Source organism: Patella vulgata, chromosome 7, assembly GCF_932274485.2.
Source record: "Patella vulgata chromosome 7, xgPatVulg1.2, whole genome shotgun sequence".
In the NCBI taxonomy this organism is placed as follows: Eukaryota; Metazoa; Mollusca; class Gastropoda; family Patellidae; genus Patella; species Patella vulgata.
This window is the reverse complement of record NC_065885.2, coordinates 66543841-66567744: the sequence shown is the minus strand read 5'-3', so window position 1 is coordinate 66567744 and position 23904 is coordinate 66543841. Positions and strand designations below refer to the sequence as shown.

General features: G+C 40.7%; 1 protein-coding gene across 3 annotated transcripts; it reads left to right on the top strand.

The window, feature by feature from the left end:
* The first annotated feature begins 4191 nt into the window (after nucleotides 1-4191).
* On the top strand, nucleotides 4192-23904 carry LOC126826762 (Krueppel-like factor 5). Of its 3 annotated transcripts, none has more exons than XM_050555849.2 (3): nucleotides 4192-4622; nucleotides 16457-16580; nucleotides 19469-23904. In XM_050555849.2, the coding sequence occupies exon 3, from the start codon at nucleotides 21566-21568 to the stop codon at nucleotides 22568-22570; it is 1005 nt and encodes a 334-aa protein (XP_050411806.1). In that variant the 5' UTR covers nucleotides 4192-4622; nucleotides 16457-16580; nucleotides 19469-21565; the 3' UTR covers nucleotides 22571-23904. The 3 variants fall into 3 exon arrangements, with proteins under 3 accessions (XP_050411806.1, XP_050411808.1, XP_050411807.1); XM_050555850.2 differs by lacking the exon at nucleotides 4192-4622 and adding an exon at nucleotides 12067-12167; XM_050555851.2 differs by lacking the exon at nucleotides 16457-16580.

Sequence of the window (23904 nt, the reverse complement as noted above, 5' to 3'; positions counted from 1 at the left end):
TAAATATAAGAGAGGGAGAGAGAGAGAGAGGGAGAGAGAGAGAGAGAGGGAGAGAGAGAGAGGGAGAGAGAGAGAGAAATAGGGTTTATCCACCTGACACAAACTAGGTCATTTTGGTACTAACATATGGTTCAATTTTATTTCAATAATTCGCTTGCGCTCAGGGATCTTTAGCAGTGGGAGGAAACCGGAGGACCAGGAGAAAACCCACGAGGTTGGACAGGCGACCCTACTCCTTGTCACGTACAACTAGGGAATGGAAACCACAACAGTTGACTCAATGACAGACCTTATGATACAAAGTCTTTTATTCGGAGTGTAGGGGGACATGGGGTGGGCGTTCCTTTATTTTGCTGCCGTTAAATTGCCGATGTACAAACGAGTTTGTGTCTAAAATATGAGACAAATATGTCGAGCCATTGTTTTAATTAACAGGCGCTGCTTTAAATTACAACTCAGAATTCATCGTAATTGCATGTCGAGATCTACAAAATTTTATGGGGGTCACGGTGGTTAAGCGGGTAAGACGCTGACTCGCTAGCCTGGGGGTCGCGTGTTCGATTCCTGCATTGACCGAGAAAGTTTATGTCAGTGATGCAGGACGGAGAGAATGACAAGGACAGCTGCCTAGTCGTTCGGATGATACGAAAAACCGAGGTCCCGTTTACACATTGGCGTGCACGTGAAAGATCCCTTGACAGTTGGAAATCGATACAAGAGTAGTGCCGCTGTCCGGGTAAAATTTCCTCATAGCACACTGTATGGCGTATGTCCCTCTTCATTAGTTCAGTTCGGGGCAGAAGAGTAGGACGTTAAACCCCATTTCATTTTACAAATTTTTATTCGGCATTAGGACTTATTCGTAAGCTTGTGTCCTCGGGTTGTGTCCTCTATCACCTATGGTTGTTTGTTCCACGAACATGATATTCACCTGATTTCAGGTGCACTTAAGAACTGTTGAAAATGCGCCACGTTTGAAATCCTGCCCGGGCTAAGAGCTCAGTCCAACTAACTACGTCACTGTATGGTAATAGAGTAGAGACGGGTGATAATTAACCTAGTACTCCTACCTCGGTTTATCGTCCCATCCGAATGCCTAGAGACTGTTCCATACCGGGTATTAAGGAGAAACCAAGTTGGAAAATCCCGAAGAAAGTTCTCCACAAACACCGGGATCGATAAGACGAAATAAAATGAAATGAAATGGGTTTAACGTCGTACTGTTCTGCCCCTAAACTAGGCTAATGAAGACTGGCATACGCCATACAGTGTGCTATGAGGGAAATTATGCCCGGGCAGCGGCGCTACGGCCTACTCTTATATCGAATTCCAACTGCCAAGGAATCTTTTACGTGCACGCCAATATGTGCACGGGACCTCGGTTTTTCGTCCCATCCAAACGACTCGACAGCTGTCCTTGTCAGGCCCTCCGTCCTGCATCACTGACACGGGGAAACCACGCGGGAAAATCTGGATGAACTTTCTTTGCCAATGCAGGGATCGAACACCCGACCTCCAGGCTAGCGAGCCAGCGTCCTATCCACTTAGCCACGTGATCCCCTGGATCGATAAGACACCGAACCACAGTGCCTTCCCCGACTTTAGTTTTAGCGCGTTAAGAGATATTTAACCCCCATCACGTGACCTACTAGAGTCTCGACGGACAATGAAATAGAGTCAAGGTAGAGTGGAGTGTTATTTTAATATTTTATTTTATAGTTTAGAACATGATCAGAACTTCACGGTGGTACCAGGCACCGAAATTAACCACTTATTAAACAATATGATACTGTATATATATATATAACACTTAATATACTTAATTACTCTCAATAAAATCTTATCTTAGTAATAGACCCATATAGACCTTTGTATTATACTAGGTTTACGATAACAACAACATCAGGGCTACGCACACCACTCGTATTATACTATACTTACGATAACAACATCAGGGCTACACACACACAACATGTATTATACTAGGTTTACGGATAATAACATCAGGGCTACACACACAACATCAGGGCTACAAACACACAACGCGTATTATACTAGACTTACCATAACAACATCAGGGCTACACACACAACGCATATCTAATAAGGGGGTGGATGGCAGAATGGTTAGCACGTGCGTGCTTTATCATAAGGCCTGTCATTGAGTTAACTGGCGTGGTTTCGAATCTCCGGTTGTACGTGATAGGGAGTAGGTTCGCCTGTCCAACCTCGTGGGTTTTCTCCGGGTCCTCCGATTTCCTCCCACTGCTAAAGAACCCTACGCACAAGCGAATTATTAAAATAAAAAATGAAACCATTCCCGAAATGACCTAGTTTGTGTCAAGTGGACGTTACCAGCCCCCCCCCCCTCTCTTTCTCTCGCTCTCATATCTAATATTTAAGACTAAATGAAAATTTTAAAATTGACACACGAATCGTGTGCCAGAATGCTTTCGAACGCCATTTGTAATGAAGAGATTCGATCAACGAGGCTAACATATCCCACGTGCGAATACTACCGGTGTATATTGGAATAACCAAACGCCAAAGACTGCTATTTAATTTGGACTCTTCGGGTATTTCGCTGAACATTATACTAGGCTTATGATAACATAAGGGTTAGACACACAACTCATGAAATGAAATGGGGTTCAACGTCCTACTGTTCTGCTCATAAACTGGGGTAATGAAGACGGGCAGCGGCACTATCGCCTACTCTTATATCGAATTCCAACTACCAAGGGATCTTTTACGTGCATTCCAATGTATACACGGGACCTCCGTTTTTCCTCTCATCCGAAGGACTAGATAGCTGTCATTGTCAGGCCCTCCGTCCTGCATCACTGACAAGGGGGAACCACGTCGGAAAATCTGAATGAACTTTCTCGGCCAATGCAGGGATTGAACACCCGACCTACCTCCAGGCTAGCGAGCAAGCGTCTTGCCCACTTAGCCACGTGATCCCCTGACTGGGCTAATGAAGACCGGCATATACCATACTGTATGCTATGGGCGAAATTTTGTCAAGACAGCGGCGCTACGACCTACTCTTATTTATATCGAATTCCCGCTGTCAAGGGTTCTTTTACGTGCACACCACACATGATGTGTTAGTCCCAACATGACCGAAGTATTGCGCTCAGAAGACGATAAAACCCACTCCTGTCATACATCAAGCGACAGTTGTCATGACGATGTGAAAATGGCTGACATCCTAGCAACAGACAACACTGCAGCTTTTCGCGTCATCAGAATATTTGTGGTATTTGTGTGATTTCGGTGACTGTGTTTGAATATTTACGTCTTGAGATGTGTTAATGGCGGTAGAAATCGTCTTGCACGCGTCGTCTGTTTAGCCTCCGCTATTTCTAGGATGACGTCTAAAGCCGAACAAACATAAAATCGTGCGTTCGTCCTTTTTTAAAATTTGTATTTTGACTACTGGACAACATGGCTAACGCTTTAAGATTTCGCGGGCCGTGTTTAATAAGACGTTCTAAATTAGGGTTGGCCGACCTTTCACATACCGTACTTCAATTTGTTCAGACACGAATTCAAATGCGCCATACAACTCTTGCAACCCCGTCTAATTCTTGTATTGTAAAAATAAATGTACTATAATACGGATTTGCGTCATAGACGAGAATGGCGTTTTTGTGTTACAATGACGTCATTTTGTTATGCTAGTTGATTAACAATAAAAAAAAACATAACATAAGGTTCTTCTCCTGATCTATGGTTGGATTCGAACTCTAGACACCTTAGCGATACTCTAATGCCCTATCCATTCCACTATCACATTAGAAGTGACATGTTTTGTCCAGAAAGTTACCGAGAGAGAGAGAGAGAGAGAGAGAGAGAGAGAATTTGGAGGAAACCGGAGGATCAAGAGGATACTCACGAGGCTGGACAGACCTTATAATATAAAGCGCACGCGTTAGACCATTCGACCTCCTCTCCCCCCTACCTCAGAAATATACCGTTAGTCAATAGATATGACTGGTCTAGTCAAGAATATTTGATTGTCTACTGAACGTGACCCAGTGTTCTCTCTAACGGTTCAGTCACCTTGTTAGTAAAACAACTAGAAATTCCTTGTAAATATATTCTTGGGGTCTTAGTTTTAAAAATATTTCTTTTAATAGACAACAAGCCACGACTAACTAGCATGTTTATAATATCGAGAAGGCGACGTTGACAAGTTAGGCTTTTTGGAGCAAGGATGTGTATACATCGTGCAGAAACTTCTCTTTATTTAAAGACTGCAGAAACAAGTCAAATACTCATTGAATAACTTGAAGATTAGTAAAAATGGTGGTTTTCGGTTTCTGTGTCCTCGCTAACGCAGATGTTTTAAGCAATTAAAATTCGAAAATTGTGATCCTTCGATCCGAAGTCTGGTGTTAATTCTTGCAAGGGATAGCTTCTCTCCGAAGTCTGGTGTTACTTCTGCCAAGGGATAGCTTCTCCCTGAAAGCTGGTGTTACTTCTCCAAGGGATAGCTTCTCTCTGAAAGCTGGTGTTACTTCTTCCAAGGAATAGCTTCTCTCTGAAGTCTCCTTTCAGAATGATACAGTAATTTGGATTAGGACGCTGTGGTGTCTGGATGTCGAGCTGTAAAAGGTAAGAGACAAAATAACCCACATTGTATAAAATTGTACTATCGATATCTGAAATTTGGTGTGGTTTCCTCTTGTCATTGGTGTATAACTGACGGCCCATTCATTCGGATGGGACGAAAAACTGAGATCCGGCGTACACGTGGCGCAATTGCTCTCATAGCATTCTACATGACGTATGCCCATCTTAATTAGCTCAGGTAGTGTAGAACAGTAGGACTTTAAACCCCATTTCATGACAGGTGGTACCAGGTGTTCTATAAAGGGTACGCTCGATACCACTATGAATTATGGGTTAAATCCATCGGGATGACTAACCATCAAGGTGGGAATTGGGGTAAATGTCCCGTCAATAAAATACTTTGGTCATGTTTTGTTTCCATGGTCATGTATGCAATGCTCGCAAGGACAATTCTGCGCAACAGTTGCTCATCATCAATATAAGTGGGTCTTTTACGTACATGCTGTGTACTCGCGTGCACCGAAATTTTGATCCAAAAAGAACCATACTTGTCTTATGATGGCCCAGATAACCGAGAATCGAGCGTAAAAACGTTCTTCTGGGTCCACGCAGGGGGTCGAACCCGGGACACTCTAGTCTACCCAACCTACTGTGGTAGTCTAGAATCCAGTGACCCCACACGTACCCAACCTACTGTGGTAGTCCAAACAAAGTGTCTCATGGATAAAAACACCCAACAAATTAAATTAAGGTATTTTTAAGAATGCATCCTAAGAGTTTTAAAGTGGGTGTTTTATGAAATGAACAGACTGTATTGTTGAAATATAATTTAGTTTAAATGAGATACATCCAGTTGATCTGATGTGCGATGGGTCAAATTATATTTAACAGTGAAATGGAGTTTAACGTCCTATCTGCCGAGGGGGTTGGATGGCTGAATGGTTAGCGTGCGCGCGCTGTATCATAAAGTCTGTCATTGAGTCGACTGGCGTGGTTTCGAATCCCCGGTTGTACGTGACAAGGAGTAGGGCCGCCTGTCCAACCTCGTGGGTTTTCTCCGGGTCCTCCGGTTTCCTCCCACTGCTAAAGACCCCTACGCGCAAGCGAATTATTGAAATAAAATTAAAACCATATGTTAGTCCCGAAATGACCTAGTTTGTGTCGAGTGGGCGTTAAACCCCATTTCTCTCTCTCTCCCTATCTGCCGATTGATAGGCATTACGACGCGTCCTACCTGTCTATACCGATTGATCGGAACTACGGCCTACTCTTTATTTCGAATTCCAACTGTAAAAGGTTCTTTTACGAGCACGCCATTGCGTAGACGTATCCACAATTTTTCGTACCATCCGAACGACACTGTTCCTTGTCAGCCCCCCCTCTCCATCACTGACAAGGGGAAACCATGCCGGTAAATCCGAGAAACACCAGGATCGAACTCGAGAACTGCAGGCTAGAGAGCCAGGGTCTTAATCACCGGTTCGGAGCAGAACATTTCATTTCATTCTTACTCACCGAGTGATCGCGGCTCCCATTTAACAGTGAAATACAGCATTTATATCACACCATTGGCTCTAACGGCAGAGCTGACATTTTGAATTTGTCCAATTAGAAGATCTGTTCCTGACAATTTTGCTTTGTGTAGAAGTCATAATAATATATTACATTAATAGAGTCTTTATTGTCACGAGAATCCTTCAGTATATACCATTCATATAACCCAACAGTATATACACAATCCATATGGGATCCAAAAATATATACGATAGGACCCAACAGTATATACGAGACCTGCGACTAAACAAGAGCCGTGGGACCCAACAGTATATACGAACCCTTGGACCCAACACGGGCCATGGGACCAAACAGTATATACGAACGCTGCGACCCAACACGATGCTTGCGACGAACCACGAGTCCTGAGCCCTGCGACCAACCCGTTCCCTGCGACCCAACACGATCCCTGCGACCCAACACGATCTCTGCGACCCAACACGATCTCTGCGACCCAACACGATCCCTGGGACGAACCACGAGCCCTGGGAAACAACAGTATAGAAGAGTCCAGACTTCCTTTCATGTTAAAAATGGATGTATTTTACCTGGGTTACAATGATAAAGGTAAAACGATGATAAAGGTAAAATTGAAATCAGTTTTGTTATCAAATAGTGTAAGACTATTTATCGTGTTTTGAGAACGTGCGATAATCGACGTATTCAAGTTGGGGAGTACAACTGGGGGAGTACAAGATATGAAATGAAATGGGGTTTAACGTCCTACTGCTCGACTCCGACTTGGATAATGAAGACGGACATATGCCATACAATATGCTAGGAGGGAAACTTTGCACGGACAGCGGCAGCTGCGGTGTAGTGAGTCTTATATCGAATTCCATCTGTCAGGGGATCTTTTACGTCACGTCAATGTGTAAACGGACCTCGGTTTTTCGTCCCATCCTAACGACTATGCAGCTGACCGTGTCACGCCCCCCGCCTGCATCCCAGACAAGGCAAAACCACGACGGAAAATCCCGATGAATTTTCTCATCCAACACCGGGATCGAACTCAGAACCTCACTTAGTCACCGAGTCACCGTGGATCCCGATAGTCCTGCAAGCCCTCCCTCTGAAACATGGAACATTTACATACGGTTCCTGAAATGATGGTCATGAAACTGGTTTTAGTTTATTTAAAGGATATAATATTCCTATCATTGTCAAAGCCCAGCTTAACCGGAGCGGGGCCTTGTGCCTGACTAGAATCGCGGGGCTCCTAACGCGACGATAAGATTATTTCATTTCCTTTTGAATGGCACGCATGCGTAACAAACAATTAAACGGTCTGTAATACAAGAATAATTACATAAAATCTGATCACATACGAAATCATAGAGTTCTGATGGCATACAAGTCTAGAAGCCTAGACCGATCACCAAATGGAACTTCACAGAGAAGGTTGAGGAATAGCCCAGTCTCCGCCCTCGCGCCGCTAGAAGCCTAGACCGACCACCGAGTAGAACCTCACAGAGAAGGTTGAAGGATAGCTCAGTATCCGCCCTCACGCCGCTAGATCGATTACCGTGACACTTTCATCTGCAATTTGATTTTTGTCTCTTTTTGCCATGAACCGCGGGGCCTGGGCCCCTCAGGTGCATGCCTAAGCTGGTTTTGATCGTTGTGTTAGTATATTAAACCCAAATATTTAGTTGCTGTATAACAAAATAAAAGCAATTCGTTCTTATCCTACGCCAGCGACGTTGGGAAAAGAACATAACAAAGAGTGTGAGAGAGAGAGAGAGAGAGAGAGAGAGAGAGACATTATTTCGAGAATAACATATGGTTCAAATTTTTTTCAATTCGGTTGCGCATGAGGGTCTTTTGCATGAGAAAACCCACGAGGTTGGACATGCGATCCCAACTTCTTGTCACTTACAACCGTGGAATCGAAATAACGCCAGTTGACCCAATGACACACCTTATGATGCAACCCACACGCGTTAACCATTCGGCCACCAAACCCCACTATTGGAAAGAAAACACAATAAAGGCATTCAAATAGTTAATTAAATCAGATATGTTTTTTTTTTTTTTTTAAATCTGATTTAGAAACATCTCATGATGAACCTAAAAAAAGTATATGTTTGTCTGTTTTCAAGAAAGATAGCTAGGCAATATTAACATTTTCTCTTTTTTTTACTTATGTTAATTTTATTTCGTGTTTTCATGTGAGGTGACAATGAATGTCAAATCCGAGTAGAAAGCTTTTTTGACATATATGAAATATAAAAAATACCCTAGCAGACACCAACATCATTTATTCAACACAACGAATCTCTGTGTCTGTACCTGTTATCAACCGCTTCTGTTTATTTATTTAAATTAAATATGTTTTTATTTTTAATTGTATGTAAATAAGCGTTCTGTACCTCACGAGTCCATCGTTCGTGAATATATCGTAAAGAAATCCACACTTAGTATGTCAAGAAGTTTAGAAGGGTTATTCAGGGTCAATGGCCCGACTCTTCATACAATGGCTGTTGTATTGTGACGATATGAAATACAGTTTTTATATGTCCTTCTTACTCGGTGGTTTACATGTATAGCTGTCAATCTTCTTTAGTCCCGTAAAAAAATAGTCCTGATATAACCTAGTTTGTGTCGTGTGGAAGTTACTCTCTCTCTCTCCCTCTCTCTCTCTCTCTCTCTCCCTCTCTATTACTACTACTATTAATACTGCTGTTACCATTATTGCGACTACTACAATTGCGATTACTACTACTACTACTGCTGCTACTACTACCTGTTACTACTACTACTACTACTATTACTGCTGCTACTACTACTGCTGCTACTACTACCTGTTACTGCTACTACCTACTACTACTACTACTACTGCTGCTACTACTACCTGTTACTACTACTACTACTACTACTACTACTACTACTACCTGTTACTGCTACTACCTACTACTACTACTACTACTACTACTACTACTACTACTGCTGCTACTGCTACTACCTACTACTACTACTACTTCTGCTACTACTACTACTACTACTGCTGCTACTACTACCTGTTACTGCTGCTACTACTACTACTACTACTACTACTACTACTATTAATACTGTTGTTACCATTATTGCGACTACTACTATTGCGATTACTACTACTACTAATACTGCTGCTACTGCTGCTACTACTACTACTACTGCTACTACTACTACTAAAATACACCTAATCCCGTAAACAATATTAGAGCCGCTCTGCGTCAGTGATTAAGTCGCTGGCCAGCTAACCAGGGGCTCTCGGGTTAGCTCCCGATATTGGGCAAGACTGTCCCTTACAGTCGTTAAACCACATCTCATTTTATTTCCTGTAAAAAAAAATAACATTCTGGATTATAAATAGTTCAATCTTTTTTGACAATTCTTTAATGAAATGAAAATGAAATGAAATGGGGTTTAACGTCCTACTGTTCTGCTCCTATGCTGGGCTAATGAAGACGGGCATGCGCCATACAGTGTGCTATGAGGCAAATTTTGCCCGGGCAGCGGCACTATCGCCTACTCTTATATCGAATTCCAACTGCCAAGGGATCTTTTACGTGCATTCCAATGTATACCCGGGACCTCGGTTTTTCGTCTCATCCGAAGGACTAGACAGCTGTCCTTGTCAGGCCCTCCGCCCTACATCACTGACAAGGGGGAACCACGTCGGAAAATCTGGATGAACTTTCTCGGCCAATGCAGGGATCGAACACCCGACCTCCACAATTCTTTGATAATCTGTTTTCCCCGACTGCAATACCACCCTTGCGGAAGCGACTATTACTATAACTACTACTACTACGACCACTACTACTACGGTTTCTTTGGTTTGTGGCTTAATGTTTGTTTATTTGCGGCTTACATTATCGACTGCTGAATACACACTTCCTTATGTCTCAACAGTGGCGTCATCTAATGCCCCCGTCAGACCGGGGTGGCGTTCTTACTGCGCTGAAGCTACCGTACAGTGAACAGAAAATGCACAAGGTCGCCGGCAAACGTAAACAAAACACGAGAAAATGTCCCAAAAAATTACAAACTTGAAAAAAGTCGCGTTCTTTCACAGATCACAGACCTTGGCGTTTGTTTTGAACATGCTTAAAGCAAACGCCGTGACTCGGCGATCATTGGCGACCATGGAGACCACAGCACGACATCTGGCGTTTCCACCACGCTTTTACCACGCGTATGGCGATCTTGACGCGCTCTGCGACCATTTTCCATCGCCGTAGCGTCACAGTAAGGACGCCACTCCGGTCTGACGGGGGTATAAGGTAATATTGTTGAACAAAATTCGCGGCGAAGGTGCCATTTGAAGTCACTCACAATAGGAAATGTTAAGAATACGTCACACCAAGAGGTTAAGCATACGTCACACCAGGGGTTAAGCATACGTCACGCCAAGAGATTAAGACAAATGCCAAAGTTAACGAATTCGATTGAGGAAAGGTTGAGGTTCAAAAATCTGGCGCGGGTTTAAAGTTAACTGCAACAACTATCACGATTCCCGCTACGAATGAAATCATGGTTTTAATCGTGGTGATCATATCAGGTATTGTCATAGCTTGAGGTCAGTCGTAGCAATCGAATTGGTCGTAAAAAAGTTTTGGACAATTAAATATTTTACTACGATACACACGATTAATTGCCAATCGTGATCAACGCTTCAGATCGTATTGGATCGTAACAAAGATCAACAGATCGCTTCTAATCGTGCATCCAAATCGTGGTGATCGGGATCAGCCTTGGACAAGACAGACACCACGCTCTCTTACGATGCACTGCTATCATTGTAGAAGTTCGGGAAACAATGAAAGCAATGGTCTGTCGGGTTGTATATATACCCGCCGATGTCCAGTCGTAGCTCAAATCGTGATATCTCTCGTCGATCCCGATCGTGAAACATCGCGACCACAATCGAATCCTAACGTATTGAAACGTATCCGAACGTACCAGAACGTGGACTCAATAGGGACAACCCAATCGGAACGTATCTAAACCTACCAGATCATGGACTCAATAGGGACATCCCAATCGGAATTCGGAACGTATCTGAACGTACCAGATCTTGACGGATCGCGTCACTTGAAATTGACTAATCGTGACCATATTCACATCCAAGCGCGCCGAAACGTACCAGAAAGTATCGACTCTCATAAACTCGTATCCAAACGTGAAATGTCAGAAAAGTAAATAAAGATGGTAACTCATCACACGACAGTGGGGACCTAGCATTATGTAACCAGTCCTACGACTGATCCTTGGTTATCGTACGTCGTCTTGGGTGATCGTACATGAAATACGGCAAGTCGGAGACGAGTCTTACTGTGTGATTTCTAGGCTGACATCTCAGAACGAAATGAAATGGGGTTTAACGTCTTACTGTTCTGATCCAACTGGGCTAATGAAGACGGACATACACCAAACTTTTGCCCGGGCAGCGACACTATCTCTACTCTTATATCGAATTCCAACTGCCAAGGGATCTTTTACGTGCATGCCAATGTATACACGGGACCTTGGTTTTTCGTCCAATCCGAACAACTAGACAGCTGTCCTTGGCAGGTCCTCCGTCAAGGGGAAAATCACGTAGGAAAATTCCGATGAACTTTCTCGGCCAATTAAGGATCGAACACCCGACCTCCAGGCTAACAAGCCAGCGTCTTACCCACTTACCCACCGTGGCTCCGACATCTCAGAACAAAAGAACCGACCAGCATTTACTCAATGATATGATTCACACGGTCACGTGTAACCACAGCGGTCACGTGTAACGACAACGCGAATATAAGTGGAGCATAACGATTTACTATGTTTATTATGACGTTAAAGGCAAGTCTCTTAAAATTCGTCAACCGTCAAGCTAATACTTTGTCAGTCGAGTATAAAACACTTTTTTCAGTCGAATAAAAATTAAAAATACATTTCACAGTATAGTTGGGTTAAAGCAGAGAGTAGGTCGTGAATGCGGAACTCGCCACAGCCCGTGACCAAACTAATAAAATTCATTTCATAGAGTAACTTACATTAGCGAGCAGGGTAAGTCACATTTTGTATATATGTGTCTCTTGAAATATTAATTTGCTATCATGACATTGGTTGGACTGGGTAATGGGGTTGGTGTTGTGGATAGGATGGGGTGGGGTTTGGTTTCGGCCGGGCATTAAGTAGTGCATTGTAATAATAATGTCATAATAATATCGTCATTTATAAAACGCGTTAATACTTGACTGTTTTCGTTAGTGACTCAGTACATATGCTAGCTCCCGTATTCGTTTGGTTTAGAAATTTGTTCTCTTTTGTCGGGTGAGGTGGGGATTGGGGTAAGGTTGGGGATGGGGTGGCGTTGATCATTCAGCGCCTTATTTATATATTCGTTTCGTGAAGGGGATCACGTGGCTAAGTGGGTAAGACGCTGGCTCGCTAGCCTGGAGGTCGGGTGTTCGATCCCTGCATTGGCCGAGAAAGTTCACCCAGATTTTCCGGCGTGGTTTCCCCTTGTCAGTGATGCAGGATGGAGGGCCTGACAAGGACAGCTGTCTAGTCGTTCGGATGGGACGAAAAACCGAGGTCCCGTGTACACATTGGCGTGCACGTAAAAGATCCCTTGGCAGTTGGAATTCGATATAAGAGTAGGCGATAGTGCCGCTGCCCGGGCAAAATTTCCCTCATAGCCCACTGTATGGCGTATGCCCGTCTTCATTAGCCCAGGTTAGGAGCAGAACAGTAGGACGTTAAACCCCATTCATTTCATTTCATTCTCGTTTCGTGGAAGACTTTCTTTAGTAGCTTAGTATAGTCATATTCTTTATTCAGTTTAGACACTGTGTCCTTAGCTGGTTAGATTTATTTCATATAGCCACCTACAGGGTGAGGGTTAGGTTTAAGAATTTGGTTAGGGTTAGGTGCCCAACTATAGATCTTAGGTTTGTATATCAATGATTATACAATATCAACGAGTCGCCATTATATAATAAACAAATTGTTTATCGAACATAGAAAATAAACGAGATGAAGAGCAGATGTAGCCTGTATATCGTCTACATGCAGATTGTTGACAAATCTTTAAACACTCAACGGTACTTAACTATTTAATGAACATTGTAATCATTACACATCCCTTTGACAGTTGGAATTCGATATTAGAGTAGGAGATAGTACCACTGCCCGGGCAAAATTTCCCTCATATGGCGTATGCTCTTCGGAGCAGAACAGCAGGACGTTAAACCTCATTTCATTTCGTTCTGAGATGTCAGCCTAGCAATCACACAGTAAGACTCGTCTCCGACTTGCCGGACGTTAAACCCCATTTTATGTCATTTCATTTATATTTTAATTTGAGGAAATGTGAATAATTTGGTGATTAATCATCTTTAAGAAATTCGTGTTAACTGAATGATTATAGTGAGTGTGTACGGACCGACAAAAGGAATCGATTTGAGGACATTAATCCTTTATTTTCTTTTTTCTATATCAAACAATATTTTTACTATATCATGGTGACTCCTTGATATGTATACAACCCTATAAACTATAGTTTGAGTTCCCTGTCTTTAAAACAAGGTGTTTACCAATGAGAGAGGGAGAGAAATGAGGATTAACGTCCACTCGACACAAACTAGGTCATTTCGAGACTAACATATGGTTCAATTTTATTTCAATAATTCGCTTGAGCGTAGGGGTCTGTCTTTAGCAATGGGAGGAAACCGAAGGACCGGGAGAAAACCCTCGAGGTTGGACAGGGGATTCTACTCCTTGTCACGTAGAACCGGGGAATTGAAACCACGCCAGTTGACCCAATAACAGACCTTATGATACAGCGTGTACGTGCTAACCATTCGGTGTTTACCAATGGAGTAGTATTTTGTATGAATTGAATTGACTTTGTTCTATACGGTATGTCAAGTATTCGCTCAAGTGAGTATTATTATTATCTCGTTACATGTAGTTTTCCATTCAGGTTTTGTTTAGGGTTTTAAGGGGACTTTAGATATTGTTTTTCTTTTTAAGGCCGAACCCCTGAACACCGTTCTGCATATCAGACGGCATTATTAAATGTTTGATAATTATCCACTGGATGTTCGAGAGCCAGTGCGAGAGGACCACACGTACAACTCGCAAATAAAACCGAAAATGATTATTGTGCCCAGCCAAGGTGGCCGGGGTTCTATCCCCCAGATTTTCCAGCGATGTTTCGTCGGGTGGTACGAAACACCAAGTTTTCGTGTACACGTTGGCGTGCACGTAAAAGAATTTTTAACTGGAAATGAGAGTTGGGCAAAATGTCCCTCACAGCACACTGCATGGCTGTTTCATTAGCCCGGTCCGTGCAGAAAAGTAGGACAGTTATTTCCGATTTTATTTACGATACGTAATAGTCTACGTGTCCGGGTGATTCACCTCTTTGTAAACAGCCATTTAGTTTTTTTTACAATGATAAAATATGCAAATCATCATAAATATAAAATAGACGTATATTCCACGCTTCAATGATTTCATTATATATTTATTGTTAGCTAGCATTAGCTTATAGTAGAGTTGACGGTAAAAGTCACGCTAAGTAGTCAATCTCACTTCACGACGTAGAAGTAAGAATTACAGCTATACTATACCCTCACCAATCTTACTTCACGTAGAGGCAAAGATTGGGGGCCACTCTCGCAGTGAATAGAAGTCCAGTTAGAAGTGTAGCCGTGAAATATATAGGGGGGGGGGGGTCCGCAAGTGAAATTATATAAAATGTTGACAATCTGTGACGCCGGTGGCGCGATGTAGCGCGATACGGAGAGTGTGGGAGGGTCCAGTCCAGATAGAGGTGTAGCCGTGAAATATATATTGGGGGTGGGGGGGTGGGGGGGGGTGAGGGTCCGCAAATGAAATTATATAAAATGTTGACAATCTTTGACGCCGGACGCGATACGGAGGGTCCCCCATATTTATTTTTAAAGGTTCAGTCTTCTGTAAACACTGTTTTGCCATATTTTACGGGGTTAAACTAAAACATCACACCAACATATTGGGATATATACAGGTTTTATACAGATAGAATCTTAACTAATCCTAATAATTGTTGTAAATAAATAGGAGTTAGGGCCTACTATGTAAATTTGGGGGGAGGGGGGATCCAAGTATATTCAGACCCCCCCCCCCCAGAAAAACAACAGGGGGGGGGACCCCCCTCCTCCTCCATGTGTGACGCCCATGAGTCCAGTCAATCTCACTTCACGTCGTGGAATTAAGGATTGTAGCTATACTCTCACAACATGTCCAGTCTCTGACCACTCTTACTGCACGTAGAAACAAGGATTGGAGCTCGGCTCTCACAGTGAATGGAACTCCAGTCTCTAGCCAATCTCAGTCTCTGGCCAGTCTCTCTCACAGTGAATGGAACTCCAGTCTCTAGCCAATCTCAGTCTCTGGCCAGTCTCTCTCACAGTGAATGGAACTTCAGTCTCTAGCCAGTCTCAGTCTCCGGCCAATCTCTCTCACAGTGAATGGAACTCCAATCTCTAGCCAGTCTCTCTCACAGTGAATGGAACTCCAATCTCGCATGTTACGTAGAATCAAAGAGGCTCTGCAATGGGGAAACAAATATTTCTATTGTCTGTTATGGACACCTTGCTTGTCACTGTGAATTTTGCATATTTATGTTGGTAGCAGCTATCTCTTTTGGTAGTGATGGATTTAATTTTTCCCGGGTATGCCTTTAGTCGACGATGGATTAGCTGTACTGATCATTAAAAACTGTAGATTATTTTCCCTTAACACTTAACGTAGGATAATAATTTTACGTTAAATAATGCGAGAGAGAGAGAGAGAGAGAGAGAGAGAGAGAGGGGGGGGGGCAATGTGATAGGGTTTAACCCCCACTTGACACAAACTAGGTCATTTCGGAATTTAGATATGGTTTAATATTATTTCAATAATTCGTTTGCGCGTAGGGGTCTTTAGCAGTGGGAGAAAATCGGAGGACCCGGAGAAAACCCACGAGGTTGGACAGGCGACCCTACTCCTTGTCACGTACAACCGTGGAAATAATGGTAGGAATTGGATTGTTTAATACATGATTTCTTTTGTCTTTTTCGGGCACTTCATATTAGAGGAAAACATTGCTGAAGCAAGTAGATTTATATATCAGTTGATTTGATGAGGTTGTGAATACATTAACAACTCGACTACTTACGTATGATTGTCATACTAAAGATTATGACGTAATGGACACTTATACGTACAACACAGATAAACGTGACGTCACACGTGACGAATCTATTTTCATTGTTATCAAAGAGACTTGACGTGAAAACTCATTAAGTTTTAAATATTTTCAGCGTAATCCGAGTTGAATTAAAGAAAACGGAAGTTGTCTGGTTGGTGATAAGCCTGTGCATAACTTGTGCTCACACAGGAACGGAAGTCATAATCCTTATCTTGTTTATGAACTGAATAAAAATGGTAAGTGTAAACGCATTGTAAAATTTGTATACAACGTTTGGGAAATATTCCCTTATTGTTGGTTTGTTTTTCATTTTAAGAGAATCCTGTATCACTACCAATCTAATTAAAATAAAGATCTATATTTCGTTTTTTTTATACTTTCGATGACCTACACTATATGAAGATCTGACGAATTGTAGCTATAGGTCGCGTCAGAGGTCATATGAGCGGTTTTTGACCCTATGACGTCAGAAATTTGATTAACCAATAAGCATAGATGTTTGTAATAGATTACCCACAGTTCCGTGAAAAATACGCCTAGAGCTCGCCGTAACAGACCGTTTCATTGGCTAATAGCTCACATCATTCAGAACACGTCAATGATAACAACTCTTCCAGATCCTAGTGTAAGAAAGACAAGTAAAACCAAATTTTGAAGTATAAAAACGAAACGAAATAGGATCCGTGTTTTAACCAGATTGTATCACTACAGACCCAGGACTGTACAACTCAGTGAACGCTTACGACTAGCCCCCGAATCCATTCACGTGATCTGATCTATACGTTTGTTGTTTGTGGTGTCTGTATTTTGTCTCCCATCCGTATGTTTGTCTTGTGGAATTGTTTGTGTGTGGTGCAGTCCTCCTGTACTTACTAATAATATATTAGTGTGGACAATTGTACTTAGGTTCCTTGAGACTATTATACAGTTGACGGGCAGGCAAACTGTTGTATCTGGCAGATTTTACAAAATTCGCCTATTTTACTTCTTCTCTTGTGCATCTTTTGGGCTTTAAATGGACTTCGTATTCCTTTGTATAAGTTTTCAAATTCCGCATTACGCTGAACAAGGTCGCTGAATCATTACATTTTTTTATTCAAATAATGGTCATGTAACGAGTAGTGTGAACAAAGTCGATCGATGATCGTTAAATTCATTTTTGTCCAAACAAAAGGAACTATTTCGTTGGTTAGGTCAGGTCATCTTAAAGGGACAATAACACTCTTGCTGGATTGACAGCTCAAGAAAATAAAATATAGCCTTATTCTAAGTACTTGATGTGTTAGTGTCCTACCTGTTGCGTAAATTATCCATTAAATCCTATTTTACTTGTCCAGAGGGTTCAAAAATATTTTTAAATCCAAGTAACATTTGAAAAGCTTAAAGTCAGGCTTTTCAAATCATTTAGTTGAATTTTCCCAATTTTTTTAAATTAGGTGTGTTAAGATGAAATTTGTATCATCAATTAATTGGAATACTGTAAAATAGTACAATTTGTTGACCAGAATAAAGATTGGGACATATTATTCAGTTACAACAAGAGTGGTATTCTCCAAAATATGTTGTTCGACTGTATTACTCCTACTACAAAAATGAACCAGGAAGCAACAATGGCTTCATCGCAGCCATCTTGAAATTGTGACGACATATCGATTCTCAATTTAAGAGACCCCCCCCCCCCCCCTCAAATAAAAACCAAAAAAAAAAAAAAAAAAAAACCCCAAAAAACAAACAAAAAACACAAAAAAACAACAAAAAACCCCCAGGCCATTTGTACTCGAATTGGAAATGAAATGAGGTTTAACGTCCTACTGTTCTACTCGAATTTGTGGAGCAAGTGTATGGAATCATTTCCCGGTTCAAAAGCAACGTAATATTTGTTAAAGGAGCTAAATGACTAATATTTGGGACCTAGAAATGGACACAAATGGGCCGCAACGCACATACTAATGTAATATGAATGTATATAAACTGATTTACATTCAATCGTTTCAGTTTTTATTCTAATTTCAAACCAGTTATGTACCGCGAAATTTGTCAGAAGTCTCAATCGGTTGGCCGTTTCAAGTGTCTGGTTATTCCAGTCTACACCGATAGTATTTATTGAGCATGCTCTCCAGATTGGAATATGGCGTCACCGTTTGACATGACTTGTGGAATATGACTAACATCCTTCTTCAAGTCCCTTATTACAAATGGCACTGAAACGCATTATGGTACACGTTTCGTGTACCCATGGTGAAATGTTTATTTTGTCTTAAATTTTTCCTGTAAGACCACAATATCAATGTTGATTTAAATTGACCAATAATTCATGTTTTGCTGATATTGCGTTAGAGACTTAGATACTGGATGATATTGCGTTAGAGACTTAGCTACTTCCGAATGTCCAGTCTTATTTTATTACTCACATCACAAGAAGTATGTACGTAGAAAACTTTCTGTCTACTGTCTACCATTGCTTTAGTTTTTTGATGTTGCTAACATTATAACCTTGAATGTTTAAAGTTAAGCGTAGTTTCGTGTGTGATGATGACAAAGTATCTTTGATCTTGTACTTAACTAGGATTTGTCGGTAAATACCGGAAAATAGGATCTATAGACACTAATAATAATAGAGACATGCCTGTATATAATATATAAGTAATAATTACATGATATAGTATATTAATATGTACGGGCACCTGTTGTTGTATATATAATGGTGTATATATACTGGTACCTGGTCACACCTGTATCATAGTTAGCTCAGCTACTACATAGGTAACAATCCAGGTGATATTATGTTTATACGTTCTCACATCACCAACAGGTTAATTGAATGTTTTCGTCGTTTTTTTTTGTTTTATTGAAGAAAAAAAATCACATTTGAATTAACAAAACAACGTTTCGATAAGTTAGTGAAAAATGTAATAATTATTTGTATTGTAATACTTTCCAGGACGTTTCACGTTTATCACAAAACCAAATCACAGAGACGTGAAATGAAAGTTATATGAATTAATTATTTGTGAATGGTTTTATCAAAGGCATTTATGTGCTGCTCACACTTGTTGTCGTATTAACATTTTTTGTCGAATTGTTAAATTTTATAATTGTAGGTTTGTTTGATTCTGTTTTTCAGGTGTACGTTGGCTGTAATGGACGGTATAGACAAATGGAGCAAGCGATCACTACAATGTTCGTATAATTAGTGTATGTTTGTATGTATGAAGTTAGAATAAAATTAACATGTTTCAATGTACGCGTGGGCGACCAGTAATATATTAACACTAATTAATATGGACACGCGCGTGTCATGTGATCCGAATATTTTTAATAATTAATATAACCAGATTCTATTCTGATTCTCGTAAACTGAGGCCTGGTCATCTAAACTTGGTTTTACAACAAAAACACGAAATAGTTTACCAAAAGATCCAGAAGCGTGTTAAAAATCTAGAAATATTTGCGAATATGAAGTGAGATAAATTGGATTAATGTTAAAATGTGTTGAATTTATTGCGAGGGATACAAAATATTCTGAAACTATGTGTTGTCTATTATGTGTTTTATTTTTAAAGATAAAGATCGTGATAATGGCGGACAACTGTTTCCTAAACTCATTTAAATCCAGCTCTTTCTAACTCCTAGTTTTCTTCTGAATTAATTGTGTATGATTTTATCTCCTTTTGTTAAATATCGTTATTCTGAACAACATACGATTGTATCTACTACTGTTAAATACCGTTATTCCGAACAACATAGAGGGAAACACTCCGTTTTATGGACTGGAGTTTATTTTCAAACTAATTGTAGCTAATCGTGGTTTTATTCAAGGTTTCGGTACTCTTACAAGTATCTTTATCAAACAGTCGTGGTGTTATTGAATGATAAGAGTTGCTTCAGTATCTGTAAGTGGATGATTGAACTGTTGTAAAAATAATTATTAGATAACGAAATGAATAGTGAAATACAGTGTCGTTACTAAAATAATTGTTTTAAATAACGTTATTCCATGAAAACATTTTTCATGTTGTTGAATAGCGTATTGTCAAGAACTTTATTCAATCAGAACATTTCTAAATATTCCAAAAGTGTTCTTCAGTTGTGCGTCGTCGTTATTCGGTGTGGAATTGTTCAATTGTGTCGTAACGTTATTCGACGGTGAATTGTTTAATAGTGTCATAACGTTATTCGACGAGGAATTGTTTAATTGTGTCGTAACGTTATTCGACGGTGAATTGTTCCATGGCGTCGTAACGTTATTCGACGGTGAATTGTTTAATAGTGTCATAACGTTATTCGACGAGGAATTGCTTAATTGTGTCGTAACGTTCGTTATTCAGTGAGAAATACAATTGTTCAAAAGTGGCTTAACGTTATTCGATGAGGAATTGTTCAACAATAAAATGGCATCCTATGGATTAAACGGCACGTTATTGGAATAGCTGTTGTAAGCGTTACTGAAAGAAAGATTTATTCGATTAACGATTATCTTATGTTGAATGTGACGTGGGAAGATAAGCATCAGTGAACTGTATGATTAAACTTTAGATTTATTATACGATTCAATCAGATCACAGACAAACGATTCCGCGAAGCCCGATTAGAATAATAGCACGTGGCATGTTCTAATCACGCGGTTTATCACCTAATAAGGACAGGTATATACTTGATGTATGATAACAGATCAATGAAATAACCATTGTTATAAGATATAGATAATCTCTACAGTAGAAAGTTTAATCTTCGACAAATATTTAAAATATTGTCACTTTGGACTAGATGAGGATAAATTTAGACGACTCCGACTTTTGATCCGCAGCGACAAAGTGTGAAGTTGTTGACTTAACTAAACTAGGAGTAGAGTGGAATTAAATGTAACTGGAGCACTTTAATCTGATAAAAATAAATCATATGACGAGATTGCAACAATATCTGTTTACACATTTGTCACGTGACCTCTGATATTAAGTACTTATATATCTACGGTTATATGTATATAAGTAAATTATAGTTGACAACCAATCATAGATAGATACAGCACGAGACTAGTGACCTATAAATAACTCGGAGTTTCCTTTTGATAGGGGTCTATCCCATCTGGTTTGGTTGGAGTTGTCACAGGGGGGAACGGAGTGTTTTATTAATGGTTAGATACTTATAACAGTCGCCTTCGTATACATACAAAGTAGAAAGGACATTACAAATAGTTTTAGTGGGAAAGTGAACGTGCAAAATGATGGAGGATTTCATTCCTTTAAGCTCGAGCCTGGAGCGCGAGCAGTATACTCTACAGCGATTGAATTCGTCAGGAGAGGAAAGTGATGCAAGTTACGATGATTTAAGAAGTATAAGTCCGTCAAGTATGTGGAGTTTAGACAGTTTGGAGGACGAGATATTTTTGGAGTATTTATTTTCACAAGGTGTCGTGGAAGACGCCATTCAAAATACGAAACAGTCGGGGGTAAGTTTACCTAATGAAGTCAACCATTTTCAATCCGACCAAACTTTAGCGGCAGTGCCAGCTAACGTTACGCATACTCCGTCAAACGATGTTTTGTTGGGACAAGTTAATTCGTTACCTTCCATAGAATCCCTCCAGTCCTTCAGTGTTGGGGACGGACATGTAACAAGCCAACCACAGAGCTGTAACAATCAAAACTCTTTCGCTAACAATTCCAACGAGCTGGTCGTTCTTGGCGTCGGACTACAAAACCTGATGCACACATACGCCAGTAAACCTGTTACCACAGAAACCAAAAAACCCGTCCAGTCCCAGCAGGCACCAGTCTACTTCCGTCAACCAACAACATTCCATCCAGCACCCACTGTAACGGTAACTAACGCTACCAGAATACAAAATATCCACGCCAAGTCCCTATTATGTCATCCAGTCGTACATGCAGACGTAAATGTTCGAGTCACCAAGCCAACGACCCCTCGACAGCCCCGACACACGTTGTCGGATGAGATTAAAGTCTACCACTGCACGTATAATGGTTGTACGAAAGTGTATAGCAAGAGTTCCCATCTTAAAGCCCACCTTCGACGTCACACGGGCGAAAAACCGTTTGAATGCACGTGGACAGGATGTGGATGGCGATTCTCTCGATCCGACGAGTTGGCCCGACATAAGCGATCACATTCCGGCATAAAACCCTACCAGTGTAAACTTTGTGAAAAACGATTCTCTCGTTCCGACCATCTCTCCAAACATTTAAAAGTTCATCGTAAGCGTTAAACGAAAGCGAAAGCGTCGATTAGAGAAACTAAATCTTTACGTTTTCTCTCTTCAATAGTTTGTCAGAAATACTCGATTCACAGCGGCCAACAGAACTATAAACAGTGCTTATTAATTTATAAATCCCAAATCACCAAACATTTATATTATGTGCTAAAAACAGTGTTATGTTAAAATACACACACGTGTGTGCGTGTGTGTGTACGTGTGCACCTTATAATGGATCACGTGTTTAGTCTCCCAATCCATATTTTACATATTACACGTGTGTGTGCGCATCGTCATTTGGTAATGACCAATTCCTTATGTTTCAATGTGTGCATGGACTTCCCCAATTTACGTACATCATATAATTATGTTGTTATAAACTTAATGTGTGCACCCCTTTTGCACAAGGAGACATTTATGCGTGTGCATCTTGATTTTTTTTTTTAAAATCGCTAGGCGAGAATTACAATGTAATGTATGAACTTATTCGTGTTTTACACGTACATTATGGTTTCATAAAGGTAAAGACAATCCTTCATATATAAGACAGTTAAATTGATATGTGTGCACACCAGTATTTTACACATGTATTACACGTTGACCTGTCATGGATTATATGCGGTGACCTACAGGCATGACAATAAAATAGAGTTTGACCCCCATTTAATAAACCACGGTGAATTATAACAGATTAGTCTGTGACGTCAGTGTCAAGTATTACGTAATAGCCGTGTATTAAACTGTGCTAAACTCACCCTTGGACTTTTGTCATTAATTTCAATCTAACGAAGACAGCTACAACCAGACAGGCCCAGATATGATTTACACTTAAAACATTTATCATTTGTCTAGTGTAGTCAGCATATTTATTGCACCCATTAGTTTGACTTGCTCGAGGAAATTACTAATTAAAATGCATTAGGCCTACAATTTCGGTTCGTTTGTTTTCTGAGTTTTTACACTGCAACATCGTGAATGAACGAAACGAAATTTGTAGATAACATTCATTAGGGCTAAATCTATTTGTTAAGGCCAGCTCAATTTTCGTCAAGGTTTTTGAGATGTAAATAAGGTTAGGGCACGTGATTGTTGGCGAGATTGTAGGTTAGGGCTAGGGTAAGCATTAGGTCTAGGTCTAAGGCTAGGGTTAGGGTTGGGATTAGGGCTAGCCCTGTTTACCTCCCGTGACCTTTGACCAAACTTGAACTTGGCCTTATCAATTAGATATAACCTACTAATTAGTTATGTTCCCTCAGCTTCGTCTATTTTCCGATTTTTACACGGCAACATCTTGAATGAACGAAACCGATTTATGTAAGCTATTGACTTGTTTCGGTATCCCGTGA

What these genes read in the sequence shown, in the direction of transcription:
- LOC126826762 (XM_050555851.2), top strand. Translation starts at nt 21,566, where the DNA reads ATGATGGAGGATTTCATTCCTTTAAGCTCGAGCCTGGAGCGCGAGCAG.